Raw genomic sequence first — 15,521 nt, 5'->3', positions numbered from 1 at the left:
ATGGTCCACATGTTTTAAATTGCTCCTCCATCCCCAATCCTCCATATTCTGTAAATCAGATCCTGTCAACATGAACCCTTTACCATTCCCCTGTGAATAAAAATTAATGTTATTTACTGCAGAGAATGCCATTTACACCTGCTCGCAATATACTCTGCCCTATACATTAGAAGCCAATATTTTTTTTTCTATGATAAAAACTAAACACAACATGACGCTTCATTATAAATAAGTAAACATCCTTAATGTAAGTTTATGAATACATAAGATATGGAAACATAACACACACACTTACACATATATCCCAGTATGCTTGTGTATGAGTGCAAATGTGTAGTTTGTGTATCTATAATCTTGATGAAACCATGATTTATGTATGCAACCCTGTTTTATGTTGCCGACTACGTTTACAACAAGGGATTCAAGTGCATATCCATAAACATTGGAGGAACGCCATTCAGTGGATTTTTGCAAATTCTCTATTCAACGTACTGTTGTATTATGGAAACACTTTGCCCTAAATGTGTTCTTCTTTCTACAAAGACCTGTGGATAACAGCTATGGGAACGCATGCTGTTCTGAACTTGCCGACACATAAGCCTCCTCGGGCTGATGTAACTAGACAGCACAGTTAAGGGCTGTTATATATATATATATATATATATATATATATATATGTGAGAGAGGGAGAAAGAGAAAGAGAGAGAGAGAGCCACAGGATCCGCTCAGCCATGTAAATTACTTTCCAGTAAGAGGTAAAATAAGAAAAAAACACCTGCCTGCTTACATACACCTCAAATCCTCTGCTGTAGGTAGAGGTGAGGCTTGCAGACACATGCTCCCCCATGGAGAACGCTTCCTTACTCAAAGAAAATGTGTACGCCAGAGACACAATAGAGACTGAGTCAAAACAGGGTTTGTGAACCCATTCCAAGAACACGTTAGCGTAAAATAGGATTTCAATTTTAATAAGCTTTCACGCTATTAGGGGCTTTTATTTAATTATTTATTTGATATCTGTGTCCCCCCATAGCCATTGCTATGATTGCATTATTTATGTCTAATGACTTCTGTGCAATTCAGAAGATGGTCTGGGGTCTCATTTATAACCGTTGCGTACGCACAAAACGGGGCTGAAAGTTGCGTACGTGACTTTTCACGCCAAGGTTGTGATCTATAAAAAACCAACTTGACGGGAAAATGTGCGCAGCCCTAAGCAAACTCTGACCCATGCGTACGCATGGTTTGGAGGAAAAGGAGAATTGGCGACACAGACGGTGTGGTGGTGAACTGAAGTCAGACCGAAGAATTGCAGAGTGAGAAGAACGCTTATGTTTTATCATCGCCCTTCATAAATTTAATTTCAACCCGTATAATGCGTTAAATCCTAATCTGAATAATTTAAATCCACTGCGTTATTTCTCAGTTATAACTCCAGAAATATCTCCTTAGAATAGAAATAAAAAGAAATTCTCTATATTTAATCCCGTCACTCCATACTGTCCACTAACGGCGCGACTGCATGGAATAAAGCATCTGTCCAACATGTGTCAATAACATAATATTTGTATGTGACATTGTAAACACCTGTAATCCTTAGCCCAGTTTTATAAATGAGACCCCTGGTCATGGTTTCTGAAATGCTTCTTAATGTATAGGGTTGTCACTTCTGGATGCGTTTCACCCTTCTATAGCAATTGTATCTGTATACTACCAGTGTTTGTGTTGTGATACGTTTGCGGATATAACTCTATGCTTTGTGTGCGCAAAATTGACATAACACCATGCTCATTTTTGCATTTGTATGTTTTGTCAAGCAATCACTGTATGATGTGCAAAAAGGGGTCAAAGAAATGGGGCGTTCCACAATCAACAGGAAAAGGCCATCAGAGGCATGGACATATGCCGTTTTCAGGCAAATTCAGCTGGGCAGAAGGGATAAGCCACCCAGGCTCAGGGGACTCTCTTGAGGCCGTCTACTGCAGCGCAGGTCCCTGGTTGTTGGAGGAAGAGTGTTCCCGGCACACTCGCAGTACATTGTGCTCCGTTTGTTTGTTTTACAGTTTGATTTTTTCCCCCCACACACACACACAGTTTATGAGATGATTTAATCGCAAAATTGGACCTCCACCTCAGGGCCCTCACGTCAATAGGAGGAGGAGAATGAGGAAGAGAGGGAGGAGGTAGAAGATGGACAGACAATGTTCCCCAGGAAGTTAGGAGGAGGAGGAAAAAGGAGGATGGAGAGCTCATGCTCCTCAGGAAGTGAGGAGGAGGAGGAGGAGGAGGAAGATGGACAGGCAATGTTCCTCGTGAAGTAAAGAGGAGGAGGAGGATGAACAGCTCATGCTCCCCAGGATGTTAGGAGGATGAACAGTTTGAGTGCTTGACTCCATACCTGCTCAACCATCCATAAGCCTGCCGCCGTTCCAGACAGCAGGCAGGAGGGACCAGCTCCCCCTTCTGGCTGATTACACATGCGACGAAAAAATAAAAGAAAGAGGGAAAATATATGGGTATCTCGGTTGTCAAGCAGTGTTGTCCCTCAATGACAGATAATGTTACCAACATCCATAACCACACCCACACCAACTCCCCCCCCCCACACACACACACACACACACACACACACACACACACACACACACACACACACACACACACACACACACACACACACACACACACACACACACACACACACACACACTACGGAGGTTGACGAGACAAGCAGGGTTGTGTTATCCACACTTGTGATACGGCACCATTAGTGCCACGCTGATAGCACCCAATATTCTCGTTGACGACAGCTGCACTTTGCTCTGGCACCTGCTCTTACATGCCAATACCTCCAGCTGCATTCTAATAGCCCTACATTTCACGAAGGGGCTCAAAGAAGGAGGGAATTGCAATATTTGCCATGGGAATTGAAGACTAATAGTTGATTTGCACTATTTATTCGATGTAGGCTACATGTATGAGTTTTAAGCCTAAAAGTTAGTTGATTCTGTAACTCACCGTGCTGAAGTAAACAGGGTTTGAAATAAGCACGTGTAGTCCGGAAGTGGGACAGCGCTGCACTAATTACAACACACGTGTGCGCGCGCATGTATGAATATGTATGAATGTGTATGTGCTTAATTGCGTGTGGTGGAAGCGGGCATTAAAAGATATTGTCGTGCTTGGGTGTCACTTGGTGTTGTTTTGGGGTCTTATTGTATTTCCCCTAGTAATTATATCGGAGGAGGGGGCCACACAATTACAGCGTTCATTGTTGTGCTTTCCTTTCTTCTAAATACGTTCATATCAGTCTTTGAGGTTGGCATAGTATGTCGCCGCGGCCTGGCTAAGCGCGAGGTTTAGATGCCCATAAGGAAACACAGAGAAGGGCACAAATTTATATTTACTTTTTCTAATCGCCATGACCTTTATATCCGTTAGATAAGGAGGTGCTCGATAGAAACGATGGTTCAGGAGGAAATACGTATGTATCATGGAAATGAACAATATGCGTTAACACAAAAAAACGAATTAAGAAAAGTTTTGTGGAATATGGTGCATCAACATTGGTGTAAGGTAAACGAGTGTCGCTAGTTATATCAAGTCACCAAAGAATTCGTCCATACCATAACTCTTTACTGCCCTCTGGTGGCGAAAACGGCCAGCAGAAGTAATTGTCGGTGATTTTTAATGCTATTTCTTTCAATTTCAGCTATTATTAAAAATAAACAGTCGTCTGATGGCAAAAACATAATTGCAAAGATCCAAGCACCCTCCCGCCATATTTTACTGAGTAGTGGTAGCGTACAGATGGTTGATAAAGTACTGTCGATTAATCTTAAATTAAAGGTCTGTCCAGAGCACCAACACTCAAGTGTGCTGCCCTGGTGTGTGTGTGTGTGTGTGTGTGTGTGTGTGTGTGTGTGTGTGTGTGTGTGTGTGTGTGTGTGTGTGTGTGTGTGTGTGTGTGTGTGTGTGTGTGTGTGTGTGTGTGTGTGTGTGTGTGTGTGTGTGTGTGTGTGTGTGTTACAAATACACGGGTGGAAGACAACAAAAAACTGAAAGAAGGACAATTTTTCTTTGTCCAATTGCAAAGATAATTAGTTTCAAATAAACATTTGCTTGACCATTTAACAAGGATCTATTCATTGGTTGCACCCTGCGTCTCAATTATGCACACAAACCTAAAGGAAAATTAGGCACATTATCTCTGTTGGTGGTCAAGCATTGTTTTACACCGTAGGGAGAGGAAACACAGTGCTTCATTGATAGCTTTGTTTTGGAAAGTAAGGACGGAAATAAATTGCGCATCAGATAGTTTGGCATCTTCCTGGCATTGTTTTAAAAAAAAAGATTTGAATTGACGTGCCTAGCTTTGTAGTTTATTTTATCAAGTCACTTGACATTTTTTCTGAAGTGAACAAGCTCTGCGGTGATCTAACAGACCTTTAATGGCTATAAATAAAATATAAAACTGTTTTTATTTTATTTTAGAAAGAAAGGGATGGAATTACTTGACTTTTTTATTTTCATAATATTCTGTTTTTCCTGTGGTCGATGTTATATAGTAACACACATTTATCAGCAATAGCCTTCAACAACAAACATTACCCAGATGCAAGTGATACTCCTTTATTCATATGACATATGATATTCATGTGATATTCATTCATAAATTAAAGACCTTAGTAACATGAGGCCATGTGAAGTATTACAAATAATAGTGAAATAGAGGTACAATAAAACATGTTTTAAACCAGTATGACAAAAATTACAGTAAGAGATAAGTTCAGATCCAAGTCTACAGTTCAGAGTTGGTTTGACCTGACCTATGTTTTTCTTAAATATGTGTATGCGTGAATTGTCTGAACATTTTCTTCTTCATGGAAAATGTATTAATAATTGCATTTTTTTTTTACAACTAAACAATAATTAACGATTGGAAAGTTAATATATACGACTCCAGAGTCGGTTTTTATCAATATATTTGTCTTAAAAACACATAGTAGAAAGTAGCAGACTATAACGTACCCATTTGAGATTGATTGGAATTTGGCGTGTGATTGACAATCATCCAAACCCCATCCAAATGAGCATACCTCTTCCACAAAGCGTTTGCCATGTCGTTCTAAAAAAGGCTCTTTGATTTCGGTTGGTTTGGTACAACCCAATACAAAAAGATAAAAATGAAAAGCATGGATTTGCTTCCCCACATCTTTTGACTAGAGTACTATTGCATTGATTCAGGCCATGGGTGGCCTAAATATGACTAAATGGTGTAGTCTCCTTCAACTCATGGTACCCCTGGTGGTTAGGCTCTGTGAAGAGACAGAGAGGGTAGTTAGGGCTGGGAAGTACTAGAAGAAGAAAAATAAAATCAATGTATTCCCCTATATGTTATTTGGTTGCTTTCAAAGAGACTATTTTAGAAAACCGGCTGTTCGCTTTGATTAGGCAGCAGGAAAGGAAAAGAAAAACAACCAATTAGGAGCAACACACAACCACAAAAAATAGCGGACGTGCGCAAAAAAACATTACTGTATTGCCTGTGACGCTTTAGCAGTATGATGACAGGAGGGCCAGCTCTGCGGTAGGCTAGCACGCGAGATAAGAAAGCTCTTCATGGTTGGCCAAAGAGCCCACTTCTCATGTATTTTACTGCCTGTCAAGAGGAGGCTCACTTAATCCATTTCAGGACATCCCAAACGATGTAGATGAATATGGCCACTAGCAGAATGCGCTTGAGAGTGTAGATAAGAGTTACGGTACCCAGGGTCATATTCTCCTCCACCAGAGGCCTCTGTTCTCCGCAGTTGACCACCTTCCCCTGCGCCGCCCCCAGAACCGTCATGATGTCCACCAGGTTGAGCCGGCCCTCTTCCCGGGCCTCGTCCACCTCCTCCCTCAGCTCCAGCGCAGCCTCCTCGCGCTCCTCCAGCTCCTCCTGGGTCAGCATGGCGCCCAGGCCCTGGTCCGCCGTGGCGGTGCCCACCTGCGGGGGCGCCAGCGAGCACAGTGCTCGCACCTTGCCGAAGGACCGAAGCTGGCCCACGTTGGCCCGGAGGAACAGCAGCAGCACGTTGAGGTCGTTCAGCGGGCAGCCCAGCTTGCGGTTGGCGATCAGGCCCAGCGCGGGCAGCACCTCATACACAGACAGGAAGGTGGTGTCCCAGACGAAGAGGCGCACCAGGCTGAAGAGCACTATGGGCCCCAGCAGCACGTAGATGGCGCCGTTGGCCACGCTGATGACCTGGAAGACCAGCTGGCCCGTCATCTTGCACTGCACCATCTCGGGCACCCAGCTCTGGTCGCGCAGCGCGCCGGTGCGCACAAAGCAGCTGAACTCGTCCTGAAGGAAGGCCGAGAGGTGGAAGTAGGCCAGGTAGAGGCAGGCGGCCGTCATGAAGATGAGCAGCAGGAAGCCGCGCAGGAACAGCATGCTGACCAGGAAGTAGGAGTTCTGCTTGCTCTGCATGTAGCGCTCCAGCAGAGGGTACTCAAAGTACCGCTTCCTCTTGGCTCTGGGAAAACCCGCAACAGGTCAATGTTGGCACATACTGAGACAAAGCACACTGTGGTTTATTATGCGTTTTAGCATTTCACCGTGGCGGTGACAGATTTGTTTTGTGTGCTCATTATGTACACACACTACACGCTAATTGTTGCGCAGCATGTTAGCATAATTCACTATACATTCAAAGCCCAACCCAGTGCCCAGCCCTCACCTGTCCAGCTCGGCCTGAAAGGTGAGCGGGTTCTTGGTGTTCTGCCTCATGTCCAGGATGCTCTGGGCCATGCGCACCGAGCGGTTGTAGGAGTTGTCCAGCTCGTCGATGATGAAGAGCAGGTCCGAACCCAGGATAGGCATGACCAGCTGCCGCCAGATCAGGGCGGGGAGGTACATGAGCACCGCCATGGCCAGCAGGGAGTAGGGGAACATCTGGGTACGGAGGAGAATGATTAGGGACGGAAGGTGGCAGATGTTTTTGGAATTGATTTCCAGGACCCCAAAAAAATAAGATTGATGGTTTATTTTTCTCATATTTGATACGAGCTAATGGATCAGACCAAAATGATCAAACATAGATTTGTATGGAAAGGCTTTTAAATAAAAAACTAACTAATTCACATGCATTCAATTAAATTGCTTACTGCTAATGCATCGATGATTGCTTCTTCAATTCCACAGCCGGAGTCGACTCCAATATCATTAATTTTGTTAATCGATTCCCAGAATTGATTTGATGAATATTGAGAATCTACTCTATTGGAGTCAATGCACCATTCCTAAAAATAAGAGCGAAATAACGACAAGAGAAAAAGTACACTTATGTTCACTTAGGAAGTTTTCCCTTGCCCTTCCCTAGCCTTGGGGATCGATGGGTGTTGTATAATATGGACCTGCGAAGCCCTTCTGAGACTGACCGTGATTAAGGGCTATGCAAATACAATTGACTTGACGTGACCTAAAAATAGGAAAAGCCTACTCTATTATTAAATACACCATCAACTTGTGCAAGAACAGGTTGTGACTTTAATGAGTAGGTCTAAAATGTCACGATTATTATTCCAAGAAAAATCTCGTGAAAATAGCTTGCCTTCAGCAGCAGGAACATGAAGTTTGTGGCAATTATTTGCCGCGAATCTTTGACTTTTTAATTTTTTTGGTTCCTTTCAAGTAGCTACTGCTTCCAGAAATCCCCACCCACTGCGAGTTCACGATAAACAAAATAATGGAGCGAGACACCTAATTCAAAAATATGCTCCGGGCAACAAAAAACAAAACAAAGAACAAAACCAAAAACAACAAAGTCGGACGAAGTGCACCTACTCAAATCAACCCGACTCACTTTGTGCACCCAGAGAGAACGCTCCTCAAAGTTCCCCTGGCTGTCGAACTCGTGGTGCATGAGCGTGTCCCAGCAGTAGGTGTCCACGTAGCCCGCCTGCTTGTCCGTGAAGTTGCTTGGCGGGAAACAGCTGATCTGCGGCCCTGCAAAGATAATACAGTTTTTGTAAGTAGGGATATTATGCGTGCGCAATATGGATGCATACCTACTACAATTTTAGAGGCATTTAGATTTTAGGTCGTCTATACTAAGTAGTCGACAGAGCTTTAATGTGGAATTGTCTAGCAATGGCATAGCATTGAGACTTCTGGTTTGATTCCCTATACATAAACTCAGGGTATTTGGAAGGCACTTTGGATGAAAGAGTCAAACCAAATGGCATTCATCTCTAGCTATAGCAGAAGCAACATATTATGCTGCATGTTTGCACACAGGCATGCATTCAAATGACATGCACATAAATAGGAAAGAAACACAAACACAAAACAGTAGTTCTGGTACTGGGGGTCAACTGGCAGGCACACATCTGAGCTCGGCCCTATTTTTCCATTCCTCCTCCTCCTCTGAAGAAATCTCTCGCCCTCCTGAGCAGAAATCACATGTTTCTGGATGGCTACCCTAGTAATTTCATAGAGTTGTGGCTCCCCCGGGCCAAGCAGCCTTATATTTAGATCACCAACATGTGGTCCCGACCACTTGAAGGAACGTCCATCTGGCATCGGGCGGCCTGGGCTAGGACAAGCGTTTGGGAGGAGACACCCATGGGTGTGTTCCTCCGAGCTACATGGGAGTTGTACAAGTGACAAGGCACAGCTTCTTATTTTACTGGCAACCTTCACATCTAAATGAAGCACACTGCCATCTAATCTAGGGCTCAGAACATGGTGGCACCATGTAGTTGATCTCATCATTACACACTGTACTGTACTGTAAACTGCAGTGTGTGTGTGTGTGTGTGTGTGTGTGTGTGTGTGTGTGTGTGTGTGTGTGTGTGTGTGTGTGTGCGCAAGTGTGTGTGTGTGTGTGTGTGTGTGTGTGTGTGTGTGTGTGTGTGTGTGTGTGTGTGTGTGTGTGTGTGTGTGTGTGTGTAGTGTGTGTGTGTGTGTGTGTGTGTATGGGTATATTGTGTGTGTGGGGAAATATCATTCAGCAAACTAGTTGACACCCAGAGCAGACCAATAAACCTCAAGAAAGTCCAGCCTTTTTTTTTTTTTTAGCTTTTTTTTAAAGCAATCGACTGACTCTGATCTGATGGGATCGGCAGATTGTTCCGGGGTCTGTGTCACCTTCGGCAGAGAAGATAACTCTACTAGCCCTAACTGTATACTTTCATCCTATATGTGCATTGTTCACAAATAAAACCAAACAACAACGTATGTTTTGGTGTTTCGAGATATATGGGGTTTTCTTTTCTTCGTCAAACTGTTGACATGACAACAAGCAACCTCGGATCACTTCACACGCGGCAAACAAGCGCTTTTGTCAATATCCCGACGTCGGCTACACATCGGTAGCGGTGAAAAGACCGAGGCAAATAAGAAAGAAGCCCTTCGAGGAATAAGACTCGGCCTGCTTACAATAAACTCAACCTCGACTAGAACCCAGTAATTGGCCTCGATCAAAGCTGCTCTCTGTGCTGATCAGATTCTAATTAGGATGACAGAGACAGTTCTCACATTCAACCCTTTCTCATGCGCTTGTCGAATGAGAGTGTGTCAGTCTCGGGCTGGGCTCCCTCACTTTTCTTTTTAATTATACAGCAGAGGTGGGTTTGAAGAGCACTGGAGCAACGTGAAGCTTTCCTGTAAAAATGTGTTCCTCTGTTTGACTTTTCCATTCTCTCTTTTTGCTTATTCTGTTCTTCAAACCGGATGGGTGCAGTTCTTTCCTTCCCCCAAATTTGAGTGTGATTGTAGCCTGAGCTGTTACGTGTTCTTGTAAGGGCAATGTCTAAATACTGAAGTCTACCCGTTGTTTTTTTTTGTCCCTCTCGACTTTTCTCTCACATAATAATACCCTCTGGTTATTTTTCTTTGCCATGATGGAACACATCATCTCTGTGATGAGCAGCAAATCCGGAGAAGAGCGCTAGCCCAGTAGGAAACGCCTCTTAACAAGACTCCCCCCCCCCAAACACACACACACACACACACACACACACACACACACACACACACACACACACACACACACACACACACACACACACACACACCACACACACACACACACACACACACACACACACACACACACACACACAACGAAAAAAAAAAAACGCCCCACCCTTCTCCCCCCGCTCACACACCCTCCCAATTAGCAGCGGAGAGTATATAACATGCACAAGATATAGGCCTGGGTGTAGTTTTCCTAATAGTGTCTGATGATTGATAATAGCGCAGGAAGAACCCCAATTTAGAGCAGCAATAAAAAACTTAATTGAAAATATCCCCAAAAATGTATGATAAAACAACACCTCATCATTGTACGCGATGCTGGTGCACGCGGGAACGGGAGAAAGTGTCGTCTTGGAGGAGGCAGGTGCGCGGCGCGCCAGACAGCAGACAACAGTGCAATCAGCCACTGTTGTGAGACTCAACAACCTCCCGGGAGGAAGAGAGTCGGCCGCTGATCCATAGCTTCCTCTCGCAGCGTAATAAACAGCGCGCTGTGCAGTCGTGTGCCAAGGCGCCCTCTGCTTAATCAACATGTCCTCTTGTTTGACTGCTTGTATGGATGAGGCTGCGCCGCCCGCCACGGTGCCGCGGGGTCCGGGGCTGTAATTACGGCGCCACCGGCGCTGGCTCCAGCGTCCCCGCGGCTATTAGCGTCAGACGCGAGGGGGCTGATTGCAGAGATAGCTGGTTGTACCACACTGGCTTGGGGTGCTCAGTCCTTCTCCTGGGTCACCCATCTTACTCATGTCTCTCTCTCTCTGTCTCGCTCTCTCTGTCTCGCTCTCTCTACAGCTTGTGTGTGTTTGTTTGTGTGTGTGTGTGTGTGTGTGTGTGTGTGTGTGTGTGTGTGTGTGTGTGTGTGTGTGTGTGTGTGTGTGTGTGTGTGTGTGTGTGTATGTGTTTTGTGTGTGTGTGTGTGTGTGTGTGTGTGTGTGTGTGTGTGTGTGTGTGTGTGTGTGTGCAGCCTACAAAATAACCGTTCATTTGAAAGAAGCCAGCAGAGTTTGACAACTCTGGCAAACACTGGATGTGTAAGTCTGATATAAAAAATGAAATAAAATTATATAAAAATAAAAAATAAATAGATAATCAACCTATCAATGCTAAGCTTAATCTAAACCTTAATTTAGTGGAGAGTATATAACATGCACAAGATATAGGCCTGGGTGTAGTTTTCCTAATAGTGTCTGATGATTGATAATAGCGCAGGAAGAACCCCAATTTAGAGCAGCAATAAAAAACTTAATTGAAAATATCCCCAAAAATGTATGATAAAACAAGACATACATAATTAATCCCAGACGGAGGTAAAAATAATAATAACACTAATGGGCTCCCGGACATGTTACGAGCTGTTAAGGAACTGGGTTAAACCCCCTGATATTAATAAAAGTAATATTAACAATAACAATACTAATAATGATAAAACGGTGAGCTCACCGAGGGAGACCTCGCGGGCGAAGGCCATGGACACCAGCAGCAGCGGCAGGCCCACGGAGACAAACTTGATGACCTTATCCAGGGGCAGCTCCAGCTCCAGCTGGGCCAGGCGCCCCGTGCCGTAGCCCTGCTGCAGCAGGGCGTCCGACAGCATGGCCCTGGCGGCCTCTCTGGCGATGGCCATGGTGGTGTCGGATGGAGGGGGGGGGGCAGGGGGTTCTCTAAACCTGATCACATATCGTGGGGGAAAAGACATGCTTGAGGTTTTGAGTGGAGGTGAGTCTGAGTTGAGTTGTGAGTTTTGGAGTTAAAAAACACAGTTTTGATTTGTTGTGTTTTTCAACCCCCCCCCCCCCCCCCCAATGTGAGATCATCTGATCGTGATATCGTAAGAATAAACTAAGACTCTGCTCTACTACACTGAAAAAACAAGATTATTCTTGAGATGATGTTTCCCTCTGCATTTAACCCTATTCTACACACTTTGGCACCATTTGCAATTGATCAAATAAATGATAAATGAATACACAGTATAATACAACACAAGCATTCATTCTCTGATGTTCAGTTAATTAGATGATGAACACACGTGCGCCAATATGAAACAAAATAACATTAACAAGCTTCTTACCAGATTATCTCGTGGCTGCTCAGTAAAAACCTACGTGGATCTTCCCTTCTCTCTTCCCAGTGCGTTCTTCCTAAGGCCCCGCCAGGCGTTGGCCAGCGCTTTAAGTATCCATGGGAGGATGGTGGTAAATGAGAGGGTTGGATCTGGGCTGGACCGGCCTTAGACCAGTCTAGGTCTAATTAGAGGGACAGACATCTGGGGCCATGTAGGATGGCCCACATGGTACAACCGCCAGCAGCATTTAGACCACCAGAACTTCCAGAAAGCCAGGGGTCCGAAGTTAGCCAGATATTAGTCACACTGACTGAACATCATAGTAATTTCTTGATACAAAGACTTTATACAAGAGTAAAACACAGCCCAGATGAACATGTTAAAAGGTGCCTTGTGTTTGTGATAAACCCGTAGACTCTTTGCCAGTACTTCGAGCAGCAGTAAAAAAAAAGTCTATCAGAAAATCTTGCTCAAACCCACTCTGGCTTGCTGTGACCCACTTCAAACAACTTCATCACCCCCGGTGGCTTTTGCTGCCTCTGTTATTCCAAAGCTATTTTCGACATGTGCTTGAGTGGCGGAGTTCTGCCACTGTAAACCAGTGTTCCTCAGTCAGAGTGGAGAGGCAGAGTAGGCGTATATTTTCATGCCCCTTTCGACCGTTGACCAGATGAACGAGTGTTCATCTAGTCAACAATAATAAAGGCGAATATCTGAAACTCACGTTGGATTAGAGGAATCTTTCTCGTCTCTCGCCATTTCAGAGATAGATTGTAGTAGTGTTTGTAATGTTGTGTTGTTATCCGGTTATTAAGATTGGCTAAAATAATATTGTTAAATACGGTATATCCAGTATGGCCTGAGGCCATACAAGATCGGATGCCTATTCTTGTAGTTAAGGCCCAGACTCAAATTAGAGTTATCAGCCTTCTCAACATATCAAAACATTTAGATAGCAAATGTTTTTTTTCCATTGACAATACGCTAGACTACTTGCAATAAGATGTGTTTCCCCAACTGCTAACAGCCGAAGAAGACACTACACCAGCTGGCTGAAAGCAGCTAAACCAACAACTAATGGAATCACAGCCTTAGAAAATAACAATGTTATAATCGCTGCATAGTTAGTAAGGACAATACGTTATGATCACTTACGCCTTCTTGTTTTCTGGGTGGTTGACTCTGTGTTTATGTTTCGGCTGATATAGCAACGTTTTGAAATCAGAGGGTTCCTGCTTTAATGCCCCAACCCCCTCATTCAAAAAACGTCACTGTTAATTAAAGAATCTGCTGTTTATGTTTGATGATTTTTGCTGGTGGGTAACCGTTGAAAGCTGTGGTAGGTACGATTTTAGAGTTGTGTAGCGAGAGAAAGCTCAAAAGAGCTCAACATTTTAAAAAATAAACACAAAGGAAAAAAATCCCTAGGTTCCTCTGCCATTGAGATGAATACACTGTGTGTGTGAATGTGATTGACAGGCAATTGATTCTCTGAACAAATCAGGGAAGATATGCCCTGATTGGTCCAGAATGAGCCAGGAGCTGTCTGAAATCTAAATACTCTCATAGAGAGGGAGGCCAATCAACCAGAACAGAGCATTTCACTCACTAATAGCCGAAGGATTACAATGTCATGTTTTACAGATTTCACTCAAATTATAGCTTTTACCTATCACCTTTAAGTGAAGTCCATGTCCCTACAAAGTTAACTTCCAGCTAACTTCAACAACGTTATGAGAGTGATAACAAATTGAGCCAAGCTGGAGCAATGATGATAGATTTGGATTTGACTAATCAGAACGAGTTTAGAATTTGGAACTAAGGATCAATTCTATCCATATATTTTATATTAGGTTTCGTAACTATGCAGGCTGGTGAAGTTGAGTACTTGAGAGAGTTAGAGCGACAACTAAGTTTTATACAGAAAAAATAATACCAGAGACAATAAAAGTCACTGGTAGATAAAAAAATGAAATAATCAAACTGTATTCAATAATTTGAAATATTTGAATACACACTAATTACAAATAATACAGGCTTGAGACGTTAATTTTAAGGATTATGAGACCTATTTGATATTATTTGCTTTTAGGAAGCAAATCACTTGGTTTAAATTCCTGGCGAAAAAGAAATGCAGTGTGTGCACGACTCAAAGTCAGAACCAGTATCCTTACATTTTTTAATTATTACAATTGGTCTATTGAGACACAATAGATTATGACAACAAAGCGTATAAACAAAATAAAAATATTCCCTAATGTTACTTGCTCTGGAAGATCCATTTAAAAAACTAAAATAAACAAACAAAGAATATCGATGGGACAAACTTCACATTTAACAATCAGAACATTCAATATCATGATTTTTCGTTATTTTTACCTAGGCAATCTTCACATTATAAACGAGTGATTCCATTTTCTTCATCTTCCTTTAGGTTTGAAACTGAAATGGTTTCACAGTTTGTTTTCTTTTTTTTTCTTCAGAGTCCTTCACACAGGAGATAAGTTCAAGAGACTGCAAAATCTCGTAACTTATTTTCTCGCAAAAAGTCATGTGATGTGATGCCGGTTCTGTCGGTTATCCCGACGTTTTGTTTGCCACTCTGATTGTGTGACCTCAGCTTTTGATGAGAGCGTTGTTGTCATGGTAACAAGATACGTTTGGAAGGACAGGATGTGTTTCTGTGTTTCTTTGTAATAACATCCAAACATTTGAAAAGCACAAAAAAAGCACAAGCTATTTTTTTGTGTGGTAATCTCAGTTCAAGAATCATATCAATGTTTGCAGGCGATGGTTGAAGTTAGGTTTGTTGCTGTGAACTAGACCAAAACAGGCACTCCCCTGATATAGAAATCATTCCAAGAAGAAAATGTTATATTAACATTCTTCTACCAATCATTGTCTCGTGAGCCAACGGCTGAGATCAAGAAAAAACAAACAGAAGTTATAAATATGTGAAGCCAGTAAACACAGTCCATTATAAATACATTGTGCACTCAGTTTACACTGATTTACATTGTTGTTGTTTTGTTCATGGAAGGAAATTGAAAGAAAATCAATATTTTCATAAAGTTTGCTTGACATCTTGGGGTTTAAGTTCTCAACCGAACCAAAACAGAGAGATGATGAGAAGAACCATTGTTCGTTTGTTCAAACCTGAGGAACATGGGGGCCATTTTAGAAGACGTGATTCGGGGCCAAAAGTCAATGCATACAGTGAGCTCCATAGATGTGTGTGTGTGTGTGCATGTGGGCGTATTGTTTTGAGAGTGAAAAATGTAAAAAGGTGAATAGCCACCAAGGTCCTTTCGTTGAGGTTCTTCCCACTCATAAACTAAAACTTTAGCTTTTAGTTGTTTTTTTTACTTTTGAGTCATAGTACTCACTTTCGGTTCACATTGCATTCAACAACCAAAGTAATTCAGCTAA

General features: G+C 43.0%; 2 protein-coding genes across 7 annotated transcripts in view; both read right to left on the bottom strand.

Moving 5' to 3' along the window:
* Window positions 1-4,616: 4,616 nt before the first annotated feature.
* On the bottom strand, window positions 4,617-12,222 carry LOC115548003 (pannexin-3). 2 transcript variants are annotated; one of them, XM_030362563.1, is made up of 6 exons: window positions 12,099-12,221; window positions 11,468-11,694; window positions 7,851-7,993; window positions 6,726-6,940; window positions 5,770-6,521; window positions 4,617-5,318 (listed from the first exon to the last, which is right to left on the bottom strand). In XM_030362563.1, the coding sequence occupies exons 2-6, from the start codon at window positions 11,649-11,651 to the stop codon at window positions 5,260-5,262; spliced, it is 1,353 nt and encodes a 450-aa protein (XP_030218423.1). In that variant the 5' UTR covers window positions 11,652-11,694; window positions 12,099-12,221; the 3' UTR covers window positions 4,617-5,259. The 2 variants fall into 2 exon arrangements, with proteins under 2 accessions (XP_030218423.1, XP_030218422.1); XM_030362562.1 differs by having other exon boundaries at window positions 4,617-6,521; window positions 12,099-12,222.
* Window positions 12,223-14,241: 2,019 nt separating this feature from the next.
* Window positions 14,242-15,521, bottom strand: part of pknox2 (pbx/knotted 1 homeobox 2) — a 71,759-nt gene continuing 70,479 nt past the window's right edge. For all 5 annotated transcript variants that reach the window (XM_030360937.1, XM_030360938.1, XM_030360940.1 and 2 more), the window contains one exon: window positions 14,242-15,521. This exon is cut by the window's right edge and continues 1,088 nt beyond it. The gene's annotated coding sequence lies outside the window, so the exon portion shown is untranslated.

The sequence above is a fragment of the Gadus morhua genome, chromosome 7 (assembly GCF_902167405.1).
Source record: "Gadus morhua chromosome 7, gadMor3.0, whole genome shotgun sequence".
NCBI lineage: Eukaryota > Metazoa > Chordata > Actinopteri > Gadiformes > Gadidae > Gadus > Gadus morhua.
This window is presented reverse-complemented; position numbering and strand designations above follow the sequence as displayed.